The sequence below is a fragment of the Pseudorca crassidens genome, chromosome 8, assembly GCF_039906515.1.
Source record: "Pseudorca crassidens isolate mPseCra1 chromosome 8, mPseCra1.hap1, whole genome shotgun sequence".
Lineage (NCBI taxonomy): Eukaryota > Metazoa > Chordata > Mammalia > Artiodactyla > Delphinidae > Pseudorca > Pseudorca crassidens.
This window is the reverse complement of record NC_090303.1, coordinates 4026017-4053688: the sequence shown is the minus strand read 5'-3', so window position 1 is coordinate 4053688 and position 27672 is coordinate 4026017. Positions and strand designations below refer to the sequence as shown.

The 27672-nt window shown below is 48.9% G+C and overlaps 1 protein-coding gene across 4 annotated transcripts in view; it reads right to left on the bottom strand.

Annotated features, from left to right (window-relative positions):
- Nucleotides 1-396: 396 nt before the first annotated feature.
- IKZF1 (IKAROS family zinc finger 1) overlaps nucleotides 397-27672 on the bottom strand; it is an 88107-nt gene continuing 60831 nt past the window's right edge. Inside the window, exons 4-8 of one of the 4 annotated variants that reach the window (XM_067745642.1) lie at nucleotides 21212-21472; nucleotides 15412-15579; nucleotides 11161-11286; nucleotides 8241-8375; nucleotides 397-1205 (exon numbers count right to left, since the gene is read on the bottom strand). In XM_067745642.1, coding sequence (XP_067601743.1) covers nucleotides 496-1205; nucleotides 8241-8375; nucleotides 11161-11286; nucleotides 15412-15579; nucleotides 21212-21472 — 1400 coding nt within the window. In that variant the 3' untranslated portion in view covers nucleotides 397-495. The remainder of the gene's footprint in view (nucleotides 1206-8240; nucleotides 8376-11160; nucleotides 11287-15411; nucleotides 15580-21211; nucleotides 21473-27672) is intronic. The other 3 variants (XM_067745643.1, XM_067745644.1, XM_067745645.1) reach the window with 3 other exon arrangements.

Here is a 27672-nt window from a genome sequence, read left to right as displayed (position 1 = left end):
TGGATGCACACGCAGCTTCCGGCCCTGCTGTAGGGGCACTCACCCCCAGGGTCAGCTCACGACCGCAGCTCAGGGGCTGCGCACACGGCTCCTGGGACCTCGGAAACCCCATCTGGGGCGTGAATCCCATGCTTAGCACAGAACCGGCTCATTCCTTCCCGGGCTTCCGCCTGTTCTTATAAAATTCTCTCCTAACATGACCCATCATTTGGAGGACAGCAATTTCTAGGGAGCAACAGGGGAGGGGATTTCAGCCAGCGGTCTACAGAATTGTCTAGTAAGAGAGCATTTCGGGGGCTCCAAATGGAACCCTGCATCTAACAAGAAAAACTTCTTGTTTTCAAAAGCAAACCAACTCAGAACAAAACGAAACACGACCTAGAGGTCAAAGCACAGCAGTCGGTCCATCCCGGCTGCCCGCGCAGGGGCTGGCGCGGGTCCTGGATGCTCTTCCTGGGGGCGGGGCGTGGTCCGCGGGTGGGGGTGGGGGGTGCTTTAGCTCATGTGGAAGCGGTGCTCCCCCCGTGTGATGTGGGACGAGAACTCGTAGCGGTCCTGGCTGTGGTAGCCGCACATGTTGCACTCGAAGGGATCTCGGAAGCCGTGGCAGCCCATGTGGATGGTGTACATGACGTGGTCCAGGAAGAGCACGCGACAGTGTTCGCACCTGTACACCTTGAGGGGCTCCCCGCTCGTGCCGATCACGCGCAGCGCGTCCGCGGGGCCCTCGGAGGCCGCGCGCAGCACGTCGTAGGCCGCGTGCTCCTCCTTGATGGACAGGCCGTTGCGCGCGTGAGGGGTGAAGTGGTTGGTCAGGTAGATGAGGCCGCCCCGCTGCTCCTCCGTGTTGCTCTCGGTGTCCGTGGAGTCCTGGCAGCTGTTGCTCGGCGACGCCTCGCGCTCGGAGGACGCGGACTTGGCCTTGGAGAGCAGCAGCAGGTTCTCCACGGCGCCGTCCTGGGCCGAGTGGTTGGAGCGCGCGGGGCCCTCGGCGTGGGGCTTGTGGAGGTGGTACATGGGGCTGAGCACCGGGACCACGTCGGAGCTGCCCGGGGGCGTCTGCACCAGGGGGCGCAGGGACTCGGCCCCCAGGTAGCTGATGGCGTTGTTGATGGCCTGGTCCATCACGTGCGTCTGCATCATCTCGTTCTCCTTCTCGTAGCTGGCGCTGCCGTCGTAGGGCAGGTCCGACAGGCACTTGTCCCCTGTGGGAAGCGGGGGACAGTCAGAGAGGCCCAGGTTACCTCTGCACCCGGCGGCAAGAGCTGACAACTACACCTGCGGGGCACCGACCTCGGGAGCACCTCCAACATGGGGGAGAGCTGACACATCTCTGCCTGCCGGGCACCTGGCACGGGGCTCTGCCCGGGGTCGGCGTTTAAAACCAATTTGTCTGGACAGATCAATAAATGAATCGGGGAAATAAGGATGGTGTGCTGATTTAAACAGCATATATTCAAACGGATGAAACCAATACTTGTGTCTTTTACTCCGGATGTTATAAACATTTTTATATTTAACATTAATATTTAAATGATGTATTTTCAATATACTGTTGTAAGAAATTTACAATGACTGCTTAATTTATCAAATTTATTTAATTAAAACATAATTATATGATTACAACAATGTGTGATGATGTACTTATTTAAAATAATATTATCTCGTATGTTTTAAATTCCCATCTTTAATATGCTAGAATAAGGCTTAATCAAAAATACGAAAACTGTATATTCTTTATAGTGAAATAGTATCAGTCTTGTCAGCACAAAGCTGGCTCTGACTTGCGTGAGAGTGAAAAGCATCATCGGACGCGCTGGCCTCCACATCCTGCCTGGCCTCCAATTCCACTCTCGCCTCCCAGGCCTTAGCAGCACTGAGCCTTCCTGCAGAGTCACGTGGTGGAGAGCCGGGAGCAAAGCAAGGAGGCTCCAGGGGTTACATTTACTTGTCCTTTCAAACAATTACTGAACATGAACGATGCCCAAGAATTGTTGTCAAGGACTTGTCAGCAAGCTTAGCCTCAAGAAACTTAAGGTCTAATATCACTGTTTGTAGAAGGCGGCGAGCTCGCTTCCCCTGGAAAGGGGAAATTTGAGAAAAGATTTGACTTCTTGTAATTAACTTTCGAGTATAAATTTTCACAATGAAATAAAATGAATATACTTGAAGATACACCTTCCCGATACACTGGTTCTAAGCTCAGTAGGAAACCATGGCTTCATTAGCAAATTCATTAATGAACTGTCTGTCCTCATGGTCAGGGCTATTGATTCACTGGACTTTCAGCGGTGGTTAGTTAATAAGTCACAGGACGAGAGGCCATCCACAGGCAGGTCTGAATTGTTTACGTTTCACCCCTCGCTCTGCTTCTTTCCTTCTCGCACCAAATCTCCACCAAGCGTCCACCCTGAAGCAGACAGGAGGGACGGAATGGCCAACAAGCAACAGTGGTCCCCATTCTCAGCAGCCCACAGGGGAGACAGACATTAACACATGATAACATGCAGTGCATCCCTGTCTGAGAAGTTGCATGAAAGGAAAGGAAGGTTTGCTACGGGGACCTAATGAAGCTTTCTAGTATGATGAGGCATATTCCTGGCATTTATCAATGGTCACAGATTTTTTTAAGGATTAATAATAAGTCTAGGAAGTATGGAGCAGTTTATCCTTCTGTTGCTAAGAGCTGGCTGCAGACCGTGAAGTGTGTCCCACACAGGAGAAGCAAGAGGACGGAGAGGAGAGGGAGACTGGAGCCTTGAAGGGATGGGTGAAGGTGGCCAGAGCCCTGGGCGGATCAGTAGGCTGGGTAAACCCTGCAGAGACTGTGTCTGAAGGAAGACAGAAAGGTCCGAAGGAAGGAAGCACCCTTCTCGGTCACTGGCGGGAGGCAAAGGTGAGGAATGCCTTCCGGCTGCCTAAGGGTCCAGGTTACAGCTGATGGTGGCTGGAGCGGCTGGTGACAGCAAGGACCCCCACACCTCCCACACTGAAACCTGACAGCACGGTCTGCAGCTAGTTCTTAGCAACGAAAGGAAAAATTGCTCCACAGTTCGTAGACTTATTAATAATCCTCAAAAATGTCCGTAACCTTTGATAACTGTCCAGGAGTATGCCCCATCATACGAGAAAGCATCACTAGGTCCCACTTCTTGCTTTGTTAGGGATGTGTATCATACAGCGGCCTGGCTCTCATTCATTCAAATCTGCTGGTGGTCAGGAGTGACACACGCCCTGACAACAGTACAATGTGACCCCTTGGATGACACAAAGAAACTTGTCAGTGGACTGCCACGCCCTCTGCAGAACTGCAACAGAATGGAATTTCTACGTAAGTTGGGTGGCAGGGATCACAGAAGTGGTGTTTCTCCCCATTTAAGGTTAGAAGTAATTGAGTAGCATTACAGAAACCACGTGGTTTTGTTTTTCCTGTTTTTGTGTCGAGGTGCCAAGTGTCTGGTTACATTAACCTCAGAGGAGAAGGAGTCCCTTCTGGCTGGTATCTCAGTCTATCCCTCCACCAAACCCCAGCAGGGAGGGGAGGAGAGTGGACTTCACAGACAATTCTGATACATATAAAAGTGCTTACAGCTCCACCAAAAATGGTGCTTTCCCACCTAATCATCCTGTTTCTCCCAAAGTCATGGTTCTGTGGTTTCCTAAGCAACCACTGAAATCTGTTGTTTTTAAAACTGGGAATCAACAACAAAAGGAGGTAGGAAATAAACAATAACAACATAGATTTCAGACTCACGTGGCATATTAAAACCACCCACAGAATTTCTCTTCCCTAATATTCCACAATGTGAGAAAATCCCACAACATTCACTTTGGCAATATGCTAAAGAAAGGTACATAGTCTAATGAAATACATGTTTATAAAAAATCAAGGACCAAGGAAAGAAAATTCTGGCATGAGATACATGGTAAAGCTTGGCCGTTGATCTCACTTACAAAAACCTTAAGTATGAATCAACAAAATCTTCAGCATTTTCCCTAATATCCTCATATCCATAGAGAATCAATTCAAATAGGTGTCTTTTTCCACTTATGATCAAAAAGCAGTTAAAACCTCTGCTAATGAGACCAGGTGACCCTGGCCAAGTGAGCAGTGAGACTGGTTCTCTGGATGGGAGACAGGAGTTAAGTCCTCAATGCTGTACACTGGGAGGAAATAGACCAAAGGACCAGAGCAGGCCCCTGTGGGAAATACTCCCCAACCAGGTACAGTACAGTGATAACTGGTTTAGGGCATTTAACCAGGTCTCAGAACGAGGGACAGAGAGTGGAGAGGAACTCTTTTAACAAAGGCTGCACTTCGCCTCACCTGAACTCTCCCAACCCCATCCTTGGCATTCTTTCAGTATTGAGAAAAGTCAATAGCTCTCACAAGAAAAAAAAAAATCTCAGATACAATAGGAAGAATGTAGACATGTCAATCAAACTCTATCAGCCCAAGCTGAATAAGCAAGATGAAAAGAAAAGGTCATGGTTGCTGTGAAGATATTTTCTAGCAAGACAAGGGAAGAAAGGAAGTGAAACACAGACCACTAAGCCCATCCTAGGGAAAAGCTTAATTCAAGGAAGAGAAGTAATGTTTCATAATTGCTTTGTGACACAGATTCAATTAAAAAAGATACTGAAACATGGCAGGCTAAAACAACAGAATAAGATGAAAACAGAGATTTTCGATCTCAGGAAACAAAATGAGGTCCAAACAGTATTATTACAGAATTAACACATGGATTAGAAACATCAAGTAATAGAACATAAACTCCTAAAAATGGAATTACTAACATAGAGGAAAAACACAAGATAATAACAGTGAATAAATGTGAAAAAGCCAAAAAAATAAACTTAGAGAAATGCTAACAGATATGGAAGACAAACTCTCCAACATAAGGACATCTGGTATCTCTGAATAGAGATCACAGCAGATGAAACAAAATATATATTTATAAAAAAGAGAATTTCCAAGAAATAAAAGAGAAAAGAAGGGAATCCCCAGATTAAAATGTCAGGAAATTTTTATTCAGAATGCAAAAACACCAAGACACATCCCAGTTAGGGTATTTAACTTTTAGGTTAAAGAAAAAACTCTTCAGGCATTCAGAGAGAAAATGAAAATCTTGCCTTCAGTCATGATGGCAAGATCTAAAAAGTTCCCAGGGGAAAAAAAAGAGTGAACAACATCACATACTTGTCAGAATGCTCTTCAGGTAGAAAGGCAGCAGGCAGACCTCCTCAAACACAAAGCAATTATGAAAACAGAACACCTACAGAAGCTTCTTGAAAAGAGTGGCATGTAAAGTCCAATCAATTAAGAGATCACTCTAAATAAATAGAAATAGTAGTAGAAGGGCTGGGTCTGAGCCTCTCTTGAGTTCAAACTCAGAGCTCTTTCAATCCCACCAATACCCTGCCAGCTTGTACGGTTACAGCTGCATTCCTACACACTCTTTCTGAATTTGTATACAAGATAGACCACTTCTAGAGGTTAGAGGTCCATCTCCTTTTTAATTTTAGAGATGGAGAAACCACAGGTTAGGAGTGGTTGATGAAAACCCCATCAAGTTGACATGAGGGTAAGGTAGTCATCTGGGGGCAAGAAGAGGCATTAGTTTAGAAATAAACTGCCAATCACCAAACTCTTGGGCAAACACCTAACAGAACACACAGCCAGTTCTGAGCCCTTTTCTCCAATCTCCACTCTGCCATCCTTGTCCTACTGTCTACTGTCGTTCCCCCCGGGACCCTGCCACTTCTCCTGTGCTGTCCACCTCTCCCCAGTGACTCCTTTTTACCTTAGCTTTGCTTGACCAGACAGACGGGTTCTGGTTTTGTTTGTTTGTTTGTTTGTTTATTTATTTATTTATTTATAAATAGCATCTAAATCTCAATACAACACCTAAATTGTGGTCTCACCCGCGGTGGCTACTGCGGAGTTTCACAGATAGTTATTTGAAGTCTCCATAAGCTGCAGGGGCTGAAATGCCCATTTATAAAGCCCTTGGTATCCCTCACTTTCCTCACCTGAAGGAGGAAGTGGTACCCAGCTCCCCAGGGCCCGTGACTGTCAACAATCCTCGGGCACACGTACTGCTCTATCTCTCCTGGTCACCGGCCCCCAAGCCCCCTCCACACAAGGCCTCCAGGGAGGAGCTGAGGGGCCCCAGGCTCGCCTCCACCCGGTGCTACCTGAAATCCCACCCGCAGCACTTGGTCCTCCACGTCACGTCACTCCCACTCTGCACAGGAAACTTGAGGCCTCCCCCCCGCCCAACAGTCTAAAGGCTCAGGTTTGTGTGGGCGACTCCCCAGACCACGTCTCCAGCCGGTGGTTTGCAAAAGTGTTTTTTAACTGAATCCTTCCTCCCCCCACCCCTCCCAACACCCAGCCTCCGATCAAAATGAAGCCTGTTTTAAGTGTCAGAGACAGGATGGAGCCCAAGAACTTGGCCTTCTGTTGGTCCTGCCCACCTCCTGCAGGAAAGCAGCTGCCCCAGCCCTCACTGACCACTAACCCCGTGCTGGACCCACGCCCTCTCCCAACACACATTTCCCAGGCTCCCACAGGGCGTCACTCAGAAAGCCCTTGAAAACGAGCAGCTCAGACCCAGACTCTATCTTTTCCCAGAACCTGTCAATGGCACATGGGTCCCCATGACTCATAACTTCCATCCCCCAGTCCCGGAACGGCCCCCATACCTCCCTCCCTCCACCACAGCCCCACCGTCCTCGCATTTCCAGTCAGTCTTTGGCACTCGAGCTCTCTATTTTCCAAGATGTGGCTCCAATCAAAAACATGCCAATGCTTTCTTCTGCCTACTGCATTGAGGCTACCTTTCTCACCTTGGCATTCCAAGGCCATTCACCTGTGGCCAGAGCTGACTCAGGCTTTACTATTATGGCTCCCCTGAGGATCCGTGGGTCACCCTGGGATGCGCCCTGCTTGTCAGACGTGTCCACACGTCCCGCTCCAGCTCCCAAACGGCATCATCATTTCTCTGTATTTGTATCCATCTGCCTAGAACCCTCCTCCATTCTTCCACTGTCAAAAATGTGTTGAAATCCTCTTCCTCCCTCCCAGTGACAGGTCACTGTCAGCTTCACAAGCTTTTACTGATCCTCTTCCCTGGACGTGACCCTCCCTCCTGCTAGTCCTCCCTGGACGTGACCCTCCCCCCTGGTAGTCCTCCTTGGACATGACCCTCCCCCCTGGTCATCCTCCCTGGACGTGACCCTCCCCCCTGGTAGTCCTCCTTGGACGTGACCCTCCCCTCTGGTCCTCCTCCCTGGACATGACCCTTCCCCCTGGTCCTCCTCCCTGGACATGACCCTCCCCCCTGGTCCTCCTCCCTGGACGTGACCCTCTCCCCCCAATCCTCTTCCCTGGACATGACCCTCCCCACCCCGGTCCTCTTCCCTGGACGTGACCCTCTCCTCTATGTTCCTCCTTCTACATTATCTTCATGATATTATCTTCACACTGAGGGCTTCTAAATGTTGTCACTTCCTTGGTGCTAATCTAGGTTCATAAAACCCCGTGATATACGTAAAGAGTGGAACCAAGGCTGGAGAGTTTGACTAATTTTGCGAAGGTGACAGTGTGGCTGTGAACTCACACCCTCAGGCTGGGTCCCCAGCCCAGAGCCCTTCGCCCCTCCCTCCTGCCCAGGTGTCATCCTTCTTGAACTCCCAGGGTCTGGGCTGGATGATGGCTACATTGGCAATAACCTCCTAGAGGAAGGGCTGTCCCACCCTGAAAGCACCTGGCACAGGTAGAGTCAGCGGTATCTCCTTGCTGGGCACCTCACAGGCCAGTTGCCCTGCAATTCTGCCCTTTTAGCCTTCAAAGTAGCCCATGTGGGGAGTATTATGAGCTTCTTCTGAAAAATGAGCACCTGAGGCTCAGAGAGGCTGCTCTCCAGGCCATGCCCCCGCTGCCCTGTGCTCACTGACAGGCCACCCCCAAAGGACACAGAGCGCCCACGGGCAGATCTCACCGAGTGCCCCAGAAGCTGCAGAACCACCTCTAAGGACAACTCCTGGGAGAAGGTCTGTTATTTTTAAGAAGCCTATTGGAAAACCATTCCGAGATATTTGAGAAATGTTAAGTTTGCCAATGTTTGCTTTTTAAAAAATGAGATATGTTTTCCTTTCTTCTACCCTCAACTAATCACCATCTAAAGCACCCGCGTGGTTGTTCTTTTAAGAGACAGGAAACGTTTAACTCTTACCAACAAATTTCTGAGGCATAGAGCTCTTACGTTTGGCGACGTTACTTGCTAGTCTGTCCAGCACGAGCGAGCGCTCCGATCCCATCTTGCACAGGTCTTCTGCCATTTCACTGTGATTAGTTTCTTCTTTAATGACTAAAGTCAAAGACAGTTAGAAAGACCAGTTTAGAAACACTTACGGTGAAAGGATTCAGTCTCATCATCAGTGTTAAATATGACATGTGTTAAGCGCCTACAAGAGCCAGGATCTTCCCGGAGATTATTTCTAATCTTCCTAGCAACCCTGCCAGCCAGATGGAGGCTGACCAGAGCCACCTGCTAATGACACCTGCCTTATCCCCCAAGACCAGGGAATAAGCACCACCACTGTCCCTAGAAGCCGGATTGTGATTAAGTAATTGTGTCCCTTTGACAAGTCCTCTTAACTTTTCAAATACACCCCAATCCACTAATTCAGTCAATCCTGACAGCAGCCCTCCTGAGAGTCAAAGAACTCTCAGCTAGAAATGATCCAAGGCTCGGACTCTGCCACAGTGGACAGAGGTGCAGGAGAAACCTGGCCACAGAGATGCTGCAGCCAATTCTGGCAACATGGGAATGAACTCAGAGCTCCTGGACCCTGAACACAGCAAACCGGAAAATCAAAAAAACATGCACCGTAAGAAATCTAGAAATTGTGGAGGTGAATGTTGATCTAGGAAGTGTTTCTAGCCAAGCTGTGCTTTTCTATGTCATCCCTTTCTTTCCATAATTGAAGACACAGCTTTGTATCCTGCGTAACCATCCGTGTTCTAGTTTTTATGGTTGGATTTTTGGAAATATCGCTCTTTCATCCCCCTGCAATTTCTCCTAAGCTATAAGAAGCTAAAACTGCAAACTGATTATCTTCCAAATGGCTAATCAATTCTTCCCACACCGATTCTGAAAAGTCCACTGAAATCCCACTGCTCTGTGCTTCTTCCTTTTTCAGATGGGACGGGCTGATTGATCACAGGGTCTCTGGAAGTTTTACTCATTTCTATTATGGATTTGTCTGTCCATTCTTCAAAGAGGTCCAGATGACAGCTACGTTTGAATACAGCATTAGACATTACTCTTCTTTTTAAAAAAATGCCATTTCCCTCATTTGCTTTTCCAGATACACTTTATAACATTCCAATAAGATTGACAAACCAATTTCATGCTAAAACCATGCTGTGATCCCAGAGGACACACGTGCAGTGTCCAGGCCTCTCTCCCTGTGACTCCTCCATGTTTTCTGGCCCCAGTATTGTTTGCTAGCTTTCTTCATCATGGACTGCACATGACCTGCTAAGATTATTTCTAAGCATTTTATGTCTTCATTGCTTCACGATGAACGCCACTTTGAAAAAATATATTTCAAATTGGTTATTATCGCTGGTAAATTTAATTTTTTAGCCTTGGAAATGTGGGTTTCTTATTAAATGGACAAACGTAACAGCCCACACCCTGATTTATACGAGGGGTACCCATAAAATCTGTAGAATTCAATTGCACTGGTAGTATTTTTGATCTATCAAGCTGATATGCTTCCCGGTGTATCCATCCTTCTCTGCAAAGCCGGGCCTGTGGCCTGTCCAGGGCGTCTACAGCACCTCGAGCTGGGTTTCCTCTCTGCCAGGCCATGGGGCCTCCTGAGACCCTCAGAGACAGCACAGTGAGGGGCCACGAGCCCAGGGCTCCCAGACCACTGACTCTTCTGCCATTTGATTCATTTCTCTCTAAGCTTGTAACACAATCTGTGCACCTAAGGCTCAAGGGAACCTCATGTTTTCCACAAAGACATTAGGAAATTATGACAGATGACCAAAAAGCCTTTTCCTAAATAAAATCATATTCAGAAAAATCAAATCTTCGCTACATCTCATAAGCTAGGCTTTGTCTATACCTAAAGCCCAAAGAATGGCGCCAACCTAAGGGGATGGGGAGGGGTGAGCCCGCTTAAGGGCCCATCTGAGTGCTCATGGGGGCTGGTCCTGGGGGCCCCGGGAGGGATGGGTCATGAGAAATGCACAGAGGGCACAGGTCAACCAGCCCAGCACAGCGAGACCCCCACCCACTGCCTGCCCGAGACCCGGTGTAGCCTTGCACGAATTCCACTGGCTTTTATGGACCCTCAACCAGCATTAACTCCACAGGAGAAGCCGTCTCATCTGAGTACAGGACAGAAAGCCATCATGAAGAATCCCAAACCATCTGATCACCAAAGGAAATCAATCTGCATCTTAGGACTAAATGGATCCACACTCTCTCTGTTTACGTCTTTCACTTTACGTTATCTCAGATCAGAGCCAAATGTTATCTCGAGATGCAATACACAGCGAAGCATCAGAGCACATGAGGAAAAAAAGCAAGCTTCCCTTGAAACCTGTGACAGCTGCAAGACTACAGACAGTCAGGGTCTTCCAATCATCCCACATTCCAGGCAGGTGCCAACACTGATGAATGAAAACATGGCCTGAAAGCTCTTATTTGATCCACTTCATGAAAAAATCATTTTTAAAACCAGATTTCACATCTTATTTTGATGACTAAGCACAAAGAAGCAATTGATACTCCAGGTTAAAAAAAAAAAAAAAAAACACCAAAAACCAGAAAGAAAAGAAAAAAACCCAGACTTTCAAGGGTCACTACAATCTTAGAAGCTTCCCCAGACTTCGAGAGGAAGGGGTTTCAAGGTCACGTGCTCCCTGGTAAGAGGAGGTCTTGGAAAGCTGGGAAGCACAGGGCACTCGTAGTGAGAGTTCAGCGGCCAAAAACATCCCTCCATCCCAGCCGTGGTGGCTCCCGGGCCTGTGCTCTGGTCCAGCTGCATCCCAGCGGGCAGGGGGCCCTCCTTCCCCCCAGCTGGGGAGGGAGGGGGAGCCAAGGCCAGGCAGCCTGTGCCCTCGGCGCTTACCTGGGTACAGTGTGCCTGGAAGGCCCATGCTTTGCAAGTAGTTGTGGCAGCGCTCTTTGTGTTCCTCTAAAGAGCTTCGCTGTTTATAGCTTCGGCCACAATATCCACATTTGTGAGGCTTACCAACTGCAGGAGACACAATGGAGTTCAAGACCCCGATTAAATAGCGGCCGTACGTGTCATGGGAAGGCATGCAATACACTTTTTACCAAAAAGGCAAAAAAAACTCTGCTCTTGAGAGCTAAAAGCATTATGGGCTCCGTCGAGTTGACTGAATTTAAAGATGTGAATGCCCAGGGGTTTCCTGATTGTACCAAGAACTCCTGTTACCTTTTTATCATTTTAACTTGTTCACTGCCTAACAAATTCTCTTCTACTTAAATCACAAAGTCTGAACTTTAACTGGAAGAAACAAACCACTGCAGTGTTATAACAGGGATGCCCGACAACAGGGCAGAGATGTGAGGAAGGCCTGAGCTGGCTGGATAAGATACAGACTCAGCTCCAAAGTTGGCCTCTTGTCCATGGCCACACCGTGGGCCAGGTCTGGAGTGACAGTGGCGTCAGGTCTGATGCAACCAAAGTGAATTCAACTCCTAAACTAGTGCTAAACAAATACCTGAGGTCTGTAAGACACCACAGTGGATAAATAGACTTTAATGAAATAAGCATTTTGTTTCCAAAATGTATTTTCTTGTTCTAACCTGGAAAAGCTCTGTTTTCTCCCCAAAGACCTTTAGGGATGGCATGGCTTCTAGATCAGCCCTGTCCCACAGAATTTACTATGAAGAAGGAAATGTTCTCCACCTGTTCTGTCCAATATGGCAGCCACCAGCCACGCGTGTCCACTGAGCATTCGAAGTATGGCTCACGCCACTAAGAACAGAAGTTTGAATTTTGTTTAACTAATTAAAATTTATACACCACATATGGCTCATGGCTACTGTATTGAGCAGTGCACTTCTATACAGAGTTTAGTTCTTCCTGAATTTTATTGAGTGGTATTTTAGGAAAAGAAGACTAGCACAAGTTCATATCATGCCTAAGTTTAAAGATTTTAATAGCATTTTAGGAGATAAAATGGATAAAGGATCTTCTATTATTTATACAATACAAATTTCCATCCTAAAGCCAGAACCTTTTAGTTCCTTCTCATATTGTTAGATTTCACATATTTGAGAGTATTATGTCAAAATCGATGCCATCCAAATAGGACTGTTTGGTGAAACGGCTTAACCAAATCTTGTATTGGTTAAATCTCTTCCTTAGGTGAACAGAAACTATGGTTTAAGAAGACTAGACGAAAACCAAAATTTGACTTCTGGAACATTTACTGGAGGGAAAAGGGAGCTTTTATTATCTGGAGAAAGTGTTGTATCCCTAACATCAGAGAAACAACATTGATGTAGACAATGTTGCTAAAACCGCACGTTTTATTGAGTATGGCCTTTAGAAGCTCATAGAATATAGATAACCCACTCAATGTCTCTTCCCGGAAAAGTTACAGCTTTAGCAAATTTCCATACATATGGCCTGGTGTCTGAATACCCATTTCTGTCTGCGTATATGATGATTTTAACTCTGGAACATAAGAAGTTCATGAAAGCAACTGAACGAAAGTATATCTTGAAGTGTAGTCCACTGTTCTGCAGGAAAGAAGGTCTCTAGCCAAGCTTGCAATTTCCAAAGAAAGCAGAGAAGAAGGGAGGGGAACCCTTCCTCACCCTTCCAGACTACCCAAGCCCCTCTTATCAGTACGGGACAAATCCTATAGCCGGAACCTCAGGCCGCCACCTGTTGCCAGGGAAAGCTACCAGGTGGATGGTGGTTTTTAGTGGAATGGGGGTGTGGCCATTTCACAACGGACTAGAACATGACCATATTTGAATTTGCAGACAAAGGCTGAAGTCCTCACTTCATTCTAGTGAAATCATCTTGTAGAACCTAAGTCATTGTCTTTTTTTCTTTTTTTGCAGGAGTTGTGTGTCTGTGGCACTTTCCGACGGCAGAATCACCAGCAGCCCTGGATCAATGATGGTTTTCTCACTACAGTTTTGTCTACTCGCTCATCAGTGGATCCCTAATAGAAATAAAGTGTCCAGAGTCTACCACTGTTATATATAATCAGCCACACTGAGCAGGATACCATCATGCCTCAAATGAAATAAGCAGGCATGGAGCCAGAATAAGTTAAAATACTGCACGAGATATTTCTAACTTCACCATAGAACTGATACGCAGGAGAGATTTCTGTTGCCAATCAGAGTGACCCAGGGATGACGACAGTTTGGTTGGTGTCAAGCTAGGGCTGAGTCTTTGTGTTTTCTACCAAAGGGGATATTGTGCATCCTACAACTCTAATGCAGTGTTACTGCTGTGATGATGTCAACCTGACTCCACATGAAGGCCACCTGTGAAGTTTTTCTGCCCTAGACTCCCCGGTAGGCTCTGTACACAGACGGTGTCACTGTCACATCTGAAGCCTACAGAGACCCTGCAAACCTCCACCTCGGGGGGGACGACACATGTGCTCCTTATTAGCCACACGTGTAAGCACCTGCGAATGCTCACTGTCGCGGCGTCATCATCCCGCTTTTGGGGAGCCGCCTGTCTTCCTGTCCCCTGCAGCAAGGTCCTCCCCAGCCCTCAGCAGGGCCCAAGCCCCACAGGCACCCCCGCCGACCTCTCCTCGTGGAGAAGCCACTCCTCGGCTTCGTGTGGCTCCTTTCTCGGAAGATTCTGAGAAGCTCTCCCACGCCATCCCAGGGTTCTAAGAGCACTTGGGAGCCTCCGCCACGCTGACGGTCAGGAAGGAGGCCGGAACGAGGGGCGATGGCCGGACCGAGCATCTGAGAAGCAGAGCTGCCGGGACCCGCCCCCCACTGTCCCCGTGGCCTTGCGCTGACTCCCTGCAGGCACCACCCACCAGAGGAGGACCACCTCCCCACAACACTTGTAAATGCCCAGCACCTCCCTTTCCAGGACAACATGCTCACCGGGAACTTTTCCGAAGGTGAGCCTAGAAACTCGCCCTGTGGCGGGACCCAAGCCCTGCCTCCTCCCGGATGGACACCTCCCGCCCGAGACTGACTGTCCCCTCCCTGCGCTCCTGCTGCCCCTCGGATGCTCGCACCACGGTACCCGGCACACGCTGGGGCTCTGCCATCTCCTCCCCAGGGTGCTCAGTAAATGTGTGACGAGGAAGCGGCCCCAACCCTGGCATCAACTACACCCGTCACCTCTGGGGAGCGGGGCCTGAGCGCAAGCCAACCTTCCCCAAGGACACGCATCCCCGCCTCCTGTGCTGCTGTCCTGGGGGCGTCGGGGGGAGCTGGGCTACAGCCTCTTCCTCTCCCACCGCAGGTCTGGACAGTCTGATCAGTGAGCTCCCTGAGGGCAGGGGCGAGGGCCCATCACCTCCTGCTCTCGGGGCTGGAAGGGCGTGATATCAAACACCCCTGCGGGTGGCGTGCTGGCACAGCACACATTCCCTACCCTGTCCTCTGACCTGGAAGGTTACGGGGCCACTGGATCATGAAACACCAAGGAAGCTTCTCCGGGGACAGAAGATCCAGTCTACTCAGAGGTGGATCTGTGCTCTCAGGCTGGAGCGCTTCGAATATCGTGGGACATTCTCGCTTACCATGACCTTGCTGAGACCCTGATTACTCAGGACGCATTTACTAAAATCTTATAACGGCCCCAAACCGAACTCTCCCACGGAGGCCTCGGCTGGCCTCTGGCGTGACCGTTGCACTTGGGCCCAGTCGGGAGCGCACCCTCAGGGAACAGGCAACACCCATCAGGACAGAATCACCTTATCTACCACCTTTGCAAAGAAAACTGGCCCCACGATGACTCCCGAAATGCTCGGCATGAAACAGTCGCGTGGGTGGCTTAGCAGTTAACATTGAGAGACGTATTTGGAAACTTTGGGGTGTTAGCGGCACACTCAAGACAATACGAGCTGCCAAATCCTTTAAAAGAGAAACCCACTTACCTGACACAAGGGGACGAGGAGGCCTCTTTTGAAATACTCTACCTAAGATGAGACGTGTGCGTGCGTGTGTGTGCGTGCGCACGCGTGTGTACGTTAAGGTTCCCCACCCATCCGAGCACGTGGGGGAGGGCACTGCTGTCTCCGTCACGTGCAGCCGATGCCCGGGGGAGCGGTGTCCCGGGAGCAGGGCATCCCTGAGAGGATGCCAGGCAGTCCCCAAGCCGAGCCCCGCCTGCGCCCAGAGGACCTACCGGAGTGCGTCCTCAGGTGGCCGGTGAGGGCATCCCGCCGGCGACATGCGTAGTTGCAGAGGTGGCACTTGAAGGGCTTCTCGCCCGAGTGAAGCTTGATGTGCCGGAGCAGGTTGCCCTTCTGCGTGAAGGAGGCCCCGCACTGGTTGCACTGGAAAGGCCGCTCTCCTGCGGGGACGAGAAGGGAGCCGGTGAGAGCGGGACCCAGCGCTGGGACGAGGGGAGGACATGGCGAGAAAGTTGTTTCCCGAGGGCCCGGTGACTTCCACCGGCTGCAGGTTTGATGGAACGTGAGGCTTTCAGACTAAACCTGCCAGTTCCTTAACGCTTCACTGGTTGGGTCAATTTGATCTGAAAATCTAATTTTTTCCCCCTAAATCAGAACTGCACATCACAATGCAAATTCAAACTCATTTAAATAAAGCGGCGGCAACATTTTGTGATGAAGAGCCACTCTTCCTCATCAGCAGTTTTGGAATAAACCAATATCCAATTTTGCGTGTTGTGGCATTTGGTGGGGCTTTTAATGTGGCTTTTTTCAAAGGGTCTTTAAAATATGCCACTGAAGCAGCAAAATAAAAAGGAAACTCATTAAAAATGCATTTCAGGATCACAAGTTCATTTCAGCGTTACATTCTTATATTTAAATGAAAGGTACTTCATTATAACAGTTATAATAACTTCTTTTCATTTACATTTTCCCTGTATTTTCCCTTTCAATTTCTTCTCCATTACCTGTCTGTCCCTATGCAGGCAAATCAGGAAAGAGACAGACAGAGTGTGAGGGTGGGAGAGAGAGAGAAAGATTGAATAAAATGAGAAGTTGAGAAACTGGAGGGAAGGTCTGCACCGTCCAGAGAAAAGTCCCGAATCTCCCCGTGCTGCTGCCTCAAAATCTGACCTGCACTGAGGTTTCTGGCTGTTTGCTTTCCTCACAATCCTACAACCTTGAAGCTAGTATTGTTCTATCCATATTCATAGAAGACAGTTATATTTTCAGTACAAATATTCTAAGAGGTGCAATTTAGTTGTCACTAGGAATTCTTTCAGGGGTGGCACTACTGGAGTGGTGACAAAAACAAAAGCAACAAAAAAACACTGGACCCTCTGCTGTGTGTCAGCTCATGTCCCCAAACTCTGAATCCAACAGAGGATGAAACAGGCATCTGTGCTCAAGAAATATGCTATTGAGTACGTCACAGGTCTCAGAATCTAAAATCGGTGAACATTTTTATTTAACTCTCAATTAAAAGAGGGATACATTTGTCATGTTTAAGTAAGCATTAAAGCTCTTTTAAAAACAAATGCTTTTTTTTTCCTTTTTTTTTTTAAGAAGGAGAGCTCTGTATGACCACAATATCTGGTGTTGAGATACCATGAGAATGCACTTCCTAGTAACAATTTTTTTTCAGAAAGAAGAATGTGTTAACATGTGCAGTCGATCTTCCCAATCGGCTTACGTGATTTTGGTGAACAAGACAGCACTTAGCAAAAGCGATTAAGTAGAAGCATATCTGGTCCTCTTAAAATCGACACCAGATTAAATTTCAAAGTCTATATCGGCCTCTGAATTTCATGATTACCATCATTCTTAATTTTAAGTGGGCAGGACCGATGTGCTACTGGAAAAACTGCAACTAATTTACAATGATATTCAATCATAGACCATTTGGAAACTTGACACGAACCAGAATATATTCAGAATTCTCCCAAATCTAGATCTAGATTGGACTTGGCTGACCAGAGGAAGTCCAGCAGGTGGGAAGGTGATTATAAAAGTAACTAACTACCTAAATCTCTGAGTTAGGAGGCCACACTGGATGAGATTAAAATAGCTGATAGTCAGGCAGCCCCGAGGAGCGTCCAATAGAGATTGTTAATTACCTACTAGAAACACTTCTGAGCCTTCACACACACACACACACACACACACACACACACACACACACACACACACACACACATGCGTGTGGCTGCCGTGCTTAACTCTAAGCAGACAAAAGAAGGAAGAAGAGTCCAGGGCGACCTCGCAGGGGAAAAGCCTCCACCCACTTGCTCTGGCAGGGGGACCCTCGGGCTGGCTGTTCTGGAAAGCTGGGTGGTCTCATGCCACGCAAATGAGTGTGACAAGGATGTGGGCCACTCTTGGTGACCAGCGTGCCTCAGTGTGACCCCACCCATTGTGAAGCGTCCCCTCTGTGCTGACGAGGTGTTTGTTGGGCTCCCCCCGAGCTCGGGCGGGCTGGAGGGAACACCGGCTTGGACCCTGCGGTCCAGCCAGCGTCTGTGCAGGACAGCCGGTCAGCAGAGTGAGAAAGGACAGATCCTTCCAGCCACGCGTCCCTTCGGCAGGACAGGGCAGGCAGGAAAGACAGGGGCCGTGCCTTGGAGAGTGCAATCTGTCTTCCAGTTTGAGTCATCGGCTCTCGTGTGTCCTGCTGGGCCTGGTGTCTTAATCCCGCTGGTAAGCTTTCCTGGAAATCTATCTGTTCCTGATTTGCTGTGCTGGCATGAAGATGTATCACAGGGCCCGGGGACCGGAAGACAGCGTTCCCTGAACTGACAACACGGAGCTCAACTCAAGGTGGTTGCCCTTTGGAGGTGTTAGCAGGAAAGGGATCAGGGCCCCGGAGCTAGACGACACAACGCGGCCCACGATACCTGGGTACTGCTACTGGTGATCGCTTGCCCCCCGCACGTATACGGCTGATGGGAGCCAAGTTAGACCAAGTTCCTCCAAGGCTGTATTCCCTTTTAGTTAATTGGGATGAGGGCTTTCATATCATTAATTCAAAATTTAGTTTTTAATCCCAGGAACTCTATAATCTGCCATTTCAGAGACTCCCTGTAAGAAATGTCTGCGCTCCTTTTCATAACTTAATTGGGCAAAAAAGAAAGTCTCCACGGATGCCCACATCATGAAATTTCTGACCCTATATCTGAAGAAAGCGAATTAAAAAATACACTGAACTACAAGGCTTCGCTTGGGCTTATTGCAGCTGTGCCTTGGAACAGCACCCAGTGCGATGCCGTGTTTATAAAGCACGGAGACTCTGCCTTTCCGCCTTATAGACGGGAACAGAGTGGGCACAGGGCCGGACAGAATAACCATAATTCAGACACTTTTCCTGATGCTTCCTGTTGAAAATCCCATCGTTTAGAATCAGATTACTGCACGTTCCTCTCCCACTACCCTCCCTCTGACTCCCCCGTGAGCCCTCAGAAGTTGGCGGGAAAGTGTTACTACGACGCTTGAGTTTAAAAAAATGAAACTGAACAGCAAAACTGGGGAAGTGAAACGGTGTCATCAATGGACGACTCACACAAGGGCAGCCCTGGCCCCGCTCGGAGGCGGTGACGTGGGAGATTGCCCCGGACAGCTGCAGTCCTCCAGAAGGAAACCCCAGTGCGCCCAGCCGACTCGGTGACGGCAGGTGCAAGTCCTGGCTTCTGTGGGGACATTAGGTGGAGCCCAGGCTCCCCGACGAAGGGCCCCCCGAAATGGCACTGTTTCCGGTCCACTGGCAACTGCATGTCCCACCACATACAGATGCTCCCAGTGTCCTCTGGGTCTGGACCAGAGTCTGCATTTTCAAAGGACACCCCAGTGATTTATGGGGACTTGACGTGTTAGAGAATTCAGGACGGGGTCGGTGATTAGCAAAGCATGTCTTTCTGATACATTCCACTCCGATTCCAGGAAAGTGTAAACCTTCTAGCATGTCTATTTATTCAAACCTAGTTTGGCCAAACTATTTCTATATAGACCTATGACTATATTTATGCAAAGTGGAAAAGCATTATGAAAACAAATCAGGAGTTCCTTGTTTCGTTTTTTTTTTTTTTTTTTTTTAATAACAGTCAAAGCAGGAACCATAAAACTGATGGTCTCTATGTCCCTCTTTCTGGAATGAACTTGTTCTGTAAGCGAAAGACTCTGCGTGTTGGCACCTACTTGGCCCGTGGCCACTATCTGTGGGCAGAAGTGGGCAGCAAACAGCCGGTCTACTCTGCATGTCTATGCTTGGCGGGTTTATTCATTAAATGCAATTATTCTTTTTATCAGGGCAGGCACTCATTATATTTTGGCCATTTAGGATGCCAGCATTTCATTCAGTTATCAAATATTTATTGAAGAGAACTTTCACTGTATAGTCAGGTTTTACATGAATTAGCAGGAAAGTAATTCATGTGCGAGGTCTATTTCTCCATCAGGAATGAATTGATATGGGTCCCGGTGTATCCTGTGAAGGGTCTATCATCATGTAACCTACCTTCACGTTAATTTCCACCTCGTTACAAAGCGGGGAGCCTGTCTACTCTCCTGCGAGCTTCCCTTGGGGCTGGATGTGGCGTGGACATTCCACCGGATAATTGGAGGATTAAGAGGCACATTAGGAAAAGCAAAGTCTGCTAAACTGTAGAAGTTAAGTTTTTACCGAAAACGAATGTTGACTGAAAATAAACATATTTTACGGTTTTCCAGATGTATGACAAACAGAAATTATTTTGGGAACTGCCTGATTCAAATACAAAAATGACAACTCCACAAAGGTCCGCATTTCCTGACAACCCAGCTGTTTTGCTCCATGAATTTTCTGAGTTCCTGCTTCAGTTTTGATAATCAGATAAGCGTTTGGCCCCTGGGGAGAATCGCATGAGGCTGTGATGCTCTTCCTTACTTCCCTGAGCTAGCTGACAAAACCCACCCTGCTTCTTCAGCCTGCTTTTATCGGTTTGTTTTTCTCCTCTTGTGGAGAACAGGGGCAGACGCTGGCTTTATGATGACCTAAGATGCCACCCACCGGGACAGCAATGGCTCACGGTATGTTTTATGTCCAAACTTTCAGTGACCACTGGAGTTGGCACATTTATTGTGTTGTTTCCACCTTTCAGGCAGAAGAGTAAAGTTTCTGTTTAATTCAAAAGACACCTTATGCATGCAGTTTAGGTAAGATGTTACCTGTTAACATTTTATTTTGAAGACTGTCTAGTGCCACTTGTGGTGACAGTCCTGGTGGGGACACCCGTGACTGGTCACCCACCAGGACCGTGCACCCTGGGGGATGTGGACGGTGCAGAATGGAAACCCTACTCCTCCGGCCCTCAATGTGAGAACATGTCAGGAGCCTGGGTGCAGCCGTCAGACACAAGATTGTCTGCATCCCTTCATTTCTGGACACAGAATACTGTTCTCTACTGCCAAAGCCTCCACTGCCCCGTCCACTAGGACAGGGGTTTGCGTATTAAATTCTTTACCAATTTGAGATAGAAAGTAGTGGCAACCAAAGCATCTTGGCGGGAGTGTCACCTGCTGGAGGATAAGCCATCTGAAAACAGAACTCTTTCTGAAAGACTAAATTTTGCTGCTATTCAATCATTCAACGAATGTTTCTAAAAATCAAGCCTTGTCAGTTTGGACACCCCCAACATGCACATTTGACTCATGGGTTTCCTAGTGGAAAATTAGAGGAGTAGATTTCAGTGTATCAATCTCCTCTTATCTTGCTTTGTCTTGTTTTTTGAAGGGTGAACCACCTGACAGCCCCGCCGCCAATATTTAGAGAATGTGCTCTCAGGCCCTTGTCAGAACTTGCACGCCGGTTACCTTTTCCTTTTTGTTTACGGCTTTAATATATAGGATCGAATTGGTGCATGTTCAGAAGTCCTTTTCTGAATATCGCTCCTGAATAGGGAGGCTACGCCTCGCTCAGGACACTCAGCCGGGAAGGGCCTTGTCCTCTGCAACACCCCGTGGGCCCCTCCAGGCCGCCAAAGGAGGAACCACGCCAGGCCTTACCAGTGTGGCTTCTTTTGTGCACCGTGAGCACATTGGGGCCGATGCAAATTATCCCACAGACATCACACTTTAGTTTGCCGTTAGGAAGTCGAATGCCCCCAGCTCCTGACAAAGCTCTGCTGCCTTGGACACCGTGGGAGCCATTCATTTTCTCTCCGGAGGCATCGAGCATCCGTAAGTCCTCCGCACACTCTTCCCCATTCACTTCACAGGCACGCCCATTCTCTTCATCACTCTGAGTCTCTACTTTAACATTACCAGCTGAAAGAGACAATACAACACAGGGGGCCGTTCAGTGTCATCGCAAAAACAGAACAGAACAGCACAGCAGCAGAGACAACCTGGAGGGAGCGACCCCTTCTAAACACAGGTTCCTGGAGGCTGACACCAGGGGACAGTGGCCCGGGCTCTGGACCCACTGGCCCACAGGGGACTGTGATATATGGCAACAAGCATCACGGGTTTGGGACCCTCGTCTGCCCTCTCTGTAGGTCCGAAGGGCAGACGGTGGAAATGCATGGAATTTATAAATTCTCGCTTCAGACTGGGTGTGTGTGGGGGGACCTCTATGCAGGGTAAGGTCACTGGGTCCACTGTGACAGCCTGGGCCCCTCTGGAGGGACCTGAGGCCAAGTCCAACACCCTGGGAGCCAGAAGACCCCTCACGCCAGAAGGTGAGTGTTGATCACGTAGCCCCCCCGCCCCCGCCCGGTGTGGGACCTTGTTTGTCAAAACCCCCTAAGAAGCGCTTATCTAGCCTGAAAAAGTCCCCTTAAGCATAAGGAAAAGCATAAACTACCTTTCCTTCATTCATGTATGAACAAACATGGAGACAAAACTCAGCAAACACGCGCTCAGATTTCTGACCAAAGATTCCTGAAAGAGTTCTGTTTGTTTGTTTCTTTGGCACGTGATCACTCTAAATCCTTCTTATTCCATGATGAAAATAAACCCTGCGTCCTAAAGGAGTGCCACGATTTCTCAGGTTTCTTCCAGTTGCTGAAGGGTTGACCAGCATGATGGTGAACGTAACAGATCTGCACTAGCTTTTCAGAAAGTAAGACTCGTGTGTGCATGGGGGTGAAGGGCTCCTGGTAATAGTACAATAACCACTGTCTACTCTGTATTTAGAGTCATTATTTCTGTCATTCACGTATTTTTCTCTGTAAAGAAAATAGCCATTTGGTTTGCATTCTTCTGAAACACCAACTGACGATGGATGGCTGAATCCAATATTGTAATGACCGGGAGAAACTGCAGTTACACTGAAAGGCCTCACGTTCATCACAGTCTCTAGAGATGAATAAGAGGAAGTAGGTAAATTCTGCCCAGTAAAATAATCAATGAGATCGACAGTAACCACGGCTACAAAATCTTTGATCAACACTGTAAATCAGTGGTTCTCCAAGTGTGGTCCCTGGACCAGCAGTACTGGCATCGTCTGAGAACTTGTTGGAAGAGCAGACTCTTGGGTCCACCCTAACCCGCTGAACTAGAAAGTCGGGGGGATGGGCCCTGCCCTGGGCGTTCTTCACATGAGCCTCCAAGGGATTCCCACGTACACTCGAGTCTGAGAACAACTGTGCTAGTAACACTCCAAGTTTGTTTGACTCAACACATTTCTCGTGATTTGGAAGCCCAGAGCCCAGACTCTGAAATCAAAAGTCCTGGTTTGGAATCTCAGCTCCACTCTTTATAAGCTCTGAGATCTTGGGCAATCTTCATCTGTAAAAACGGGAACTACCCACACTAGCCCAGCAGGGGCTTTGAGAGGATTTAGTGGGTAAAGAGATGTAAAGTGAACTTAGGCCAGTGATTGGCCTGGCAAATGAAAGCACGTTCCCATAGAGCCGTCCCCTTGAGGGGGCTCCCCAGGAATGTTCACGGCACGGACCGCGTGCCAGGCACTTTAACTGCCCTGTAATGGGTAACCCTCACAACGGCCCCATAAGTGAGGTGCTGTTATCCTATTTTACAGTTGAAGACGCCCAGGCACAGAGAAGTCGAGCAACTTGCCTGAGGTCACACAGCTGGGAGATACTGCAGGCAGCCTGGCCCCAGGGCCCACGCTCCTAACCGCCACACGGCCCAGGTTGCCCATCAGATCTTTGGAGAGAAGACTTGCAGACAAATAAGCAAATGGAACGAATGAGCTGGGACACGGGCCACACCCCCACTGTGGACTTGGAGACCCCAGAAGTGAGGGGATATCTCTTCCCATCACATCCTGGCATCACAGAAGACTGTCCCGAGGACTCAGTAAGTGGGGGTGTCCAGGTGAGCCCCCCTACTAGATCCCGAAGAGCAGGGACTTGGGAGCATCCTGCATCTCAGCGGCCTCCTGCTGACCTCTCCCAGCCTCCGGAGACAGGGAACCAAGCCCTCCGACACGGCGAGCTCAGGAGACGAGACAGGTAAGGAGGGTAGCCGTGCCAGCGTGTGCAGGAGCTTCACCCCTGAGCCCTCTGGAATCACGTTCTCAAAGCTAACTCACTAGGGCCTCCTTGCCCACTGGGTTCTGCTCCGGAATGCTCAAGGCCCTCTGCACTCCTTCACCGGGGTTATTTTTAATCATCTGTCTCATGGCTTTTGAAAATGAGATGGGGCCAGTTCAGAGCACAGCGGGGCAAATGACTGTAGGTGTGGCAGGTTCTCCAGTGCCCGGAGGTGGGACCCAGGGTGCAGGCCAAGGACCCCGTGGACGGAGGAGGGGAACCAGGCAGACGAACAAGCGTTGGCATAATTCCCCTCGCCCATCTTCCTGCACTCAGCTCCAGGTCGTAAGTTTAGAGGCAACCAGCTCAATGGGACCGACTCTTGCTTTCTCCAAAACACACCTCAGTATAGGACTTATTAACACTTGCCCCAAACTCCCACCTGTTCTGCATTAAGAAGACAGGTGTTTGTGTGACCGTCTGGTGGCCCTGTGGCTTGTGTCGATGACGAAGTGCAGGCCCTTCCTGGTGAGCAACAGGGGAGCTTCGGGTGACCTGAGGTTTCTGCCATCAGGACACACGTCCCGGTCCCGCGGGCAGCCTGCTGGCAGAGCAGGTAAAGCGCGTCAGGAGTGAACGGGATGAGGACAGCGGGAGTGAAAATTGAGGGACGGATGTCACCTTAAATATCGCAGATGCCCTCAAGCCAGAAGCCTTGACGCCAGTCACTCATCGGACAGCAGTTCGTGAAGGCGGGCCAGCTGCCATGTGGCAGCTTCTCTGAGGACCCTGTTCACAGAGCCGAAAACCAGAGGCTGAAGAGAGCTTATTTTAAATTACCCTCCGATCACTGTGGGTCCCCTCGTACGACTTTAGCTAGATGTGTTTGGTGCCAGAAGAGACCAAACTCGAAGAAGAAAATCCAGTATCCTGCGATGTTCTGGTTTTCGGAAAAAAGGTAGGCAGACCCCCAGACTGGGGGTCCCTGCATCACAGTGGCAAGGTCAAGGCAGCGTAAATAATGGGAACCGGACAGAGCGCTCCAGGTAAGCAAAGGGTAGACGCACTGAGTCCCGGAGGCCAGATGCCGGGGATGCAGAACCGGACGCGTGCTAGGGCTCTGGGGGCGAATTTGAGGCCAGACCGTGACAGGAAAGATCTGTGGCAAGTAAGAGGGGAGAAAGGGGGCCTGAGGGGGCTGGGAGTGGAGGTGAGAACCAGAGGGCAACACGTCAGCGAGGGCTCAGCAGGTTCAAGCACGTGTGCATCTTCTCTCAGTGTCGGGGGAAGGTTCCCATCTCTTCGTGGACAAATGCGGCTGGGTGCTGGCTGCACGGAAGAGGGGCAGAGATGCCCCCCACCCCTGCGTCTGTGAAAACGGGGCCTCTCGTCTGATCGGGAGGCGAATACAGGCGACATGCGTCTTATTTTCATAGATGATGGAAATCAGGCCACGGAACTGTCTTAAAACATGGCAAACACAGACCTGATCTCAAAGGTCAGAATCTAACAGACATCCATCACTCAAGGTAGAATACACATTTTAGAAACACAAGCTCGGACAGGGGTGTCTTGGCTTTGCCGCCTCGGGAAATGGGAAAATGGCTTCGGGGCTTTTAGGTCATGAGGAGCTTGATTCGTGACGAGCCCTGAGCAAAGGACAGCAGAGGCTGCGGTCTTGGGGGCCTCTGTTATTGACATCTAGAGTCCCCTGAGCCAGCCAGGCCGGACGCCTCCTTTACATGGGGGAGTGCAGCCCGGAGAGGGTCAGAAGGAAGGAAGTCGGGGGACACTGAAGCCCATTCCTAGGGGACATCGCGGGGCCTGGACATGCTCAGCTCAGAGACACAAGCCTCCGGCTGAGAGAGAGCAGAGATGCCGCCACCCACCCTGAGCTCCTGAACGAGGGGAAGCAGAAAGAGCGGCAAAGCGGGGATCGGAGGTCCCTCCACGGGGGGCACCCGCCCTGGGAGGCCTCGGAGCAGCCCGAGGGCAGAGGGCAATAGCCAGGGCTCTCGCTGCCAGGCTCCCAGGCAAGGCGCCAGAGGGGCGGGCGCTGGTGCGGGAAGGCCCTCGGGGGTCTGAGTGCTGGTGGGCCCGTGATTCTGAACTCCACCCGCCGAGAGTCAGCGGCACCAGCCTTTGCTCCAACCAGTGAAGGAGGAGACTGGGAACAGGTGCTGGGAGTGTATTCAAGCTGTCCATCTCCTGCAGGTTCACATGCACACAGCCCGGAGCCCACCCAAAGGGACAAGCAGGGTTCCTGCATCGTCTCTTGAGAACGCCACAGGACCAGCCCCGTCGTTTTCTTTCTTCAGACCCGCCCGTCATCAATTCCAGGAAATGGTCCGTCCTCCCTAGCCTGCATTTAGTGGACTGGGGTCCACCCCACGGAGGCTGTCTCTAGGTCCCTCCCCTCCTCGGAGTTCCTAAACCACTTCTTTGGCTCCGTTTCCTTGGACCCCAAACTGCTCAGCCGCAGTATTGCTTCTGTGACATGTTAGACTCTCCTTGAATACAGGGATTATACTTACAAATAGCTTCTGACTCCATCCTCCCACCACTTAGAAAAATGTCAAACTCAGTAAGGTGCTGAATGGAAGTGATTAAAGCTAGAACATGAAATGAAGATTTCTGTGTCTCTTGACCCCAGAACACTCTGGCTCAGGCCTGGCCTTGCAGCCTTTCCACTGACGCCCAGGAGCTCATGGACGGGACCCCAATGTCATTATTTAATAAATGTGGCTGCATGAAGAGTGGATGCCTTCAAATCCTGAGGCAAAAGCCACTTTCCTTCCCCGATGCAATTGAAGATTCGGGAAAATGAAAGTTTCGTTGTTATATATTTAAGAGTCCTTCTATGTGTTTAGTAACAGGGCAGATCCGGTTGACCCTGGACCCCTGAACCTTAGCACTTAGACAAGTTTAGCAATGAGAGAATCCAGGGAACTCGGGGTCATCGGGGCCTTAGTCTCCTGCCAAGCATCGTACGGCCTCATGAATGATCAAATCATTTTAATGCACAGGAATAATGCACACTGGCAGCCCCGCCTCACAAAGGGATTCTGTTTCCCTTTTGTCTTCTTCTTCCTTTCGAATGTGTCTTTATATTTCCTGGTGAGGTAAATGGTACTCTGACAGCATTTTTCCATTGAAAAGATATCCCCAAGCTGTCCCTGTGAGTTTAAGCCAGGGAAGCTCAAAATGCTCAATATTTTAAACGAAGAAACAGGAGACAGAAGTATTCCTGCAACTGACGACTAGTAAAAATCAAACTGAATAAAAATATTTAAGAGATATCTTGAATGAGGGTAATTAAACAAACATTTTAGATGCAGAGAAAACGTGTAGAAGTTTTTGCGCTGCCTCTAAAGGATTTATGAAAACTTTCAAGCATTTTTAAGGTCACTGAAACCATTTATTATAACTTATATCATTTAAAATGCAGGGTTTTTTTTTCCCTTGCAAAGATGCATGGTTAGGAATACGTTTATCCTTATTTTATGTTTTAGGTTTTAAATGGAATGAAATCAGGGAGAGACAAAAGAGGAAGATTATGGAAAAAAGAATGAGTTACAAGCATATTTACATTTTCCTCAGGTAACAAGGGACACAAACTGAGGTACAGGGGGTCGAACAGTTTATGTTTTTAATTTTCAAGAAGGAAAAAAAGAAGAGATGAGTGAGGAGGACAATTTTCCACTATGACCACTAGGTGGTGATGTTGGCCCAGAACAGTTGGGTTGCTCTTTGGGTGGAGACTTCATCAAGGTCAACAGCCATTTAGTTACAACTTGGGTACGTGGGAGGGGGTGGGGAAGGAGGAGAGAAAGAGATACTAATACCTTGTGAACCCAACTGTATAAATATATAGACAGGAAGTGTATCGAAACATGTATCATCTATCTTACAGTATCTCCAAGTATTGTAGAGGTAGCAATTTTTTACATACTGAAGTCTTCACCAAAGGATCTGCTCCAATATTACAATATGCTCGAGCCTAAACCTTCCTCAGATTTCATGAAA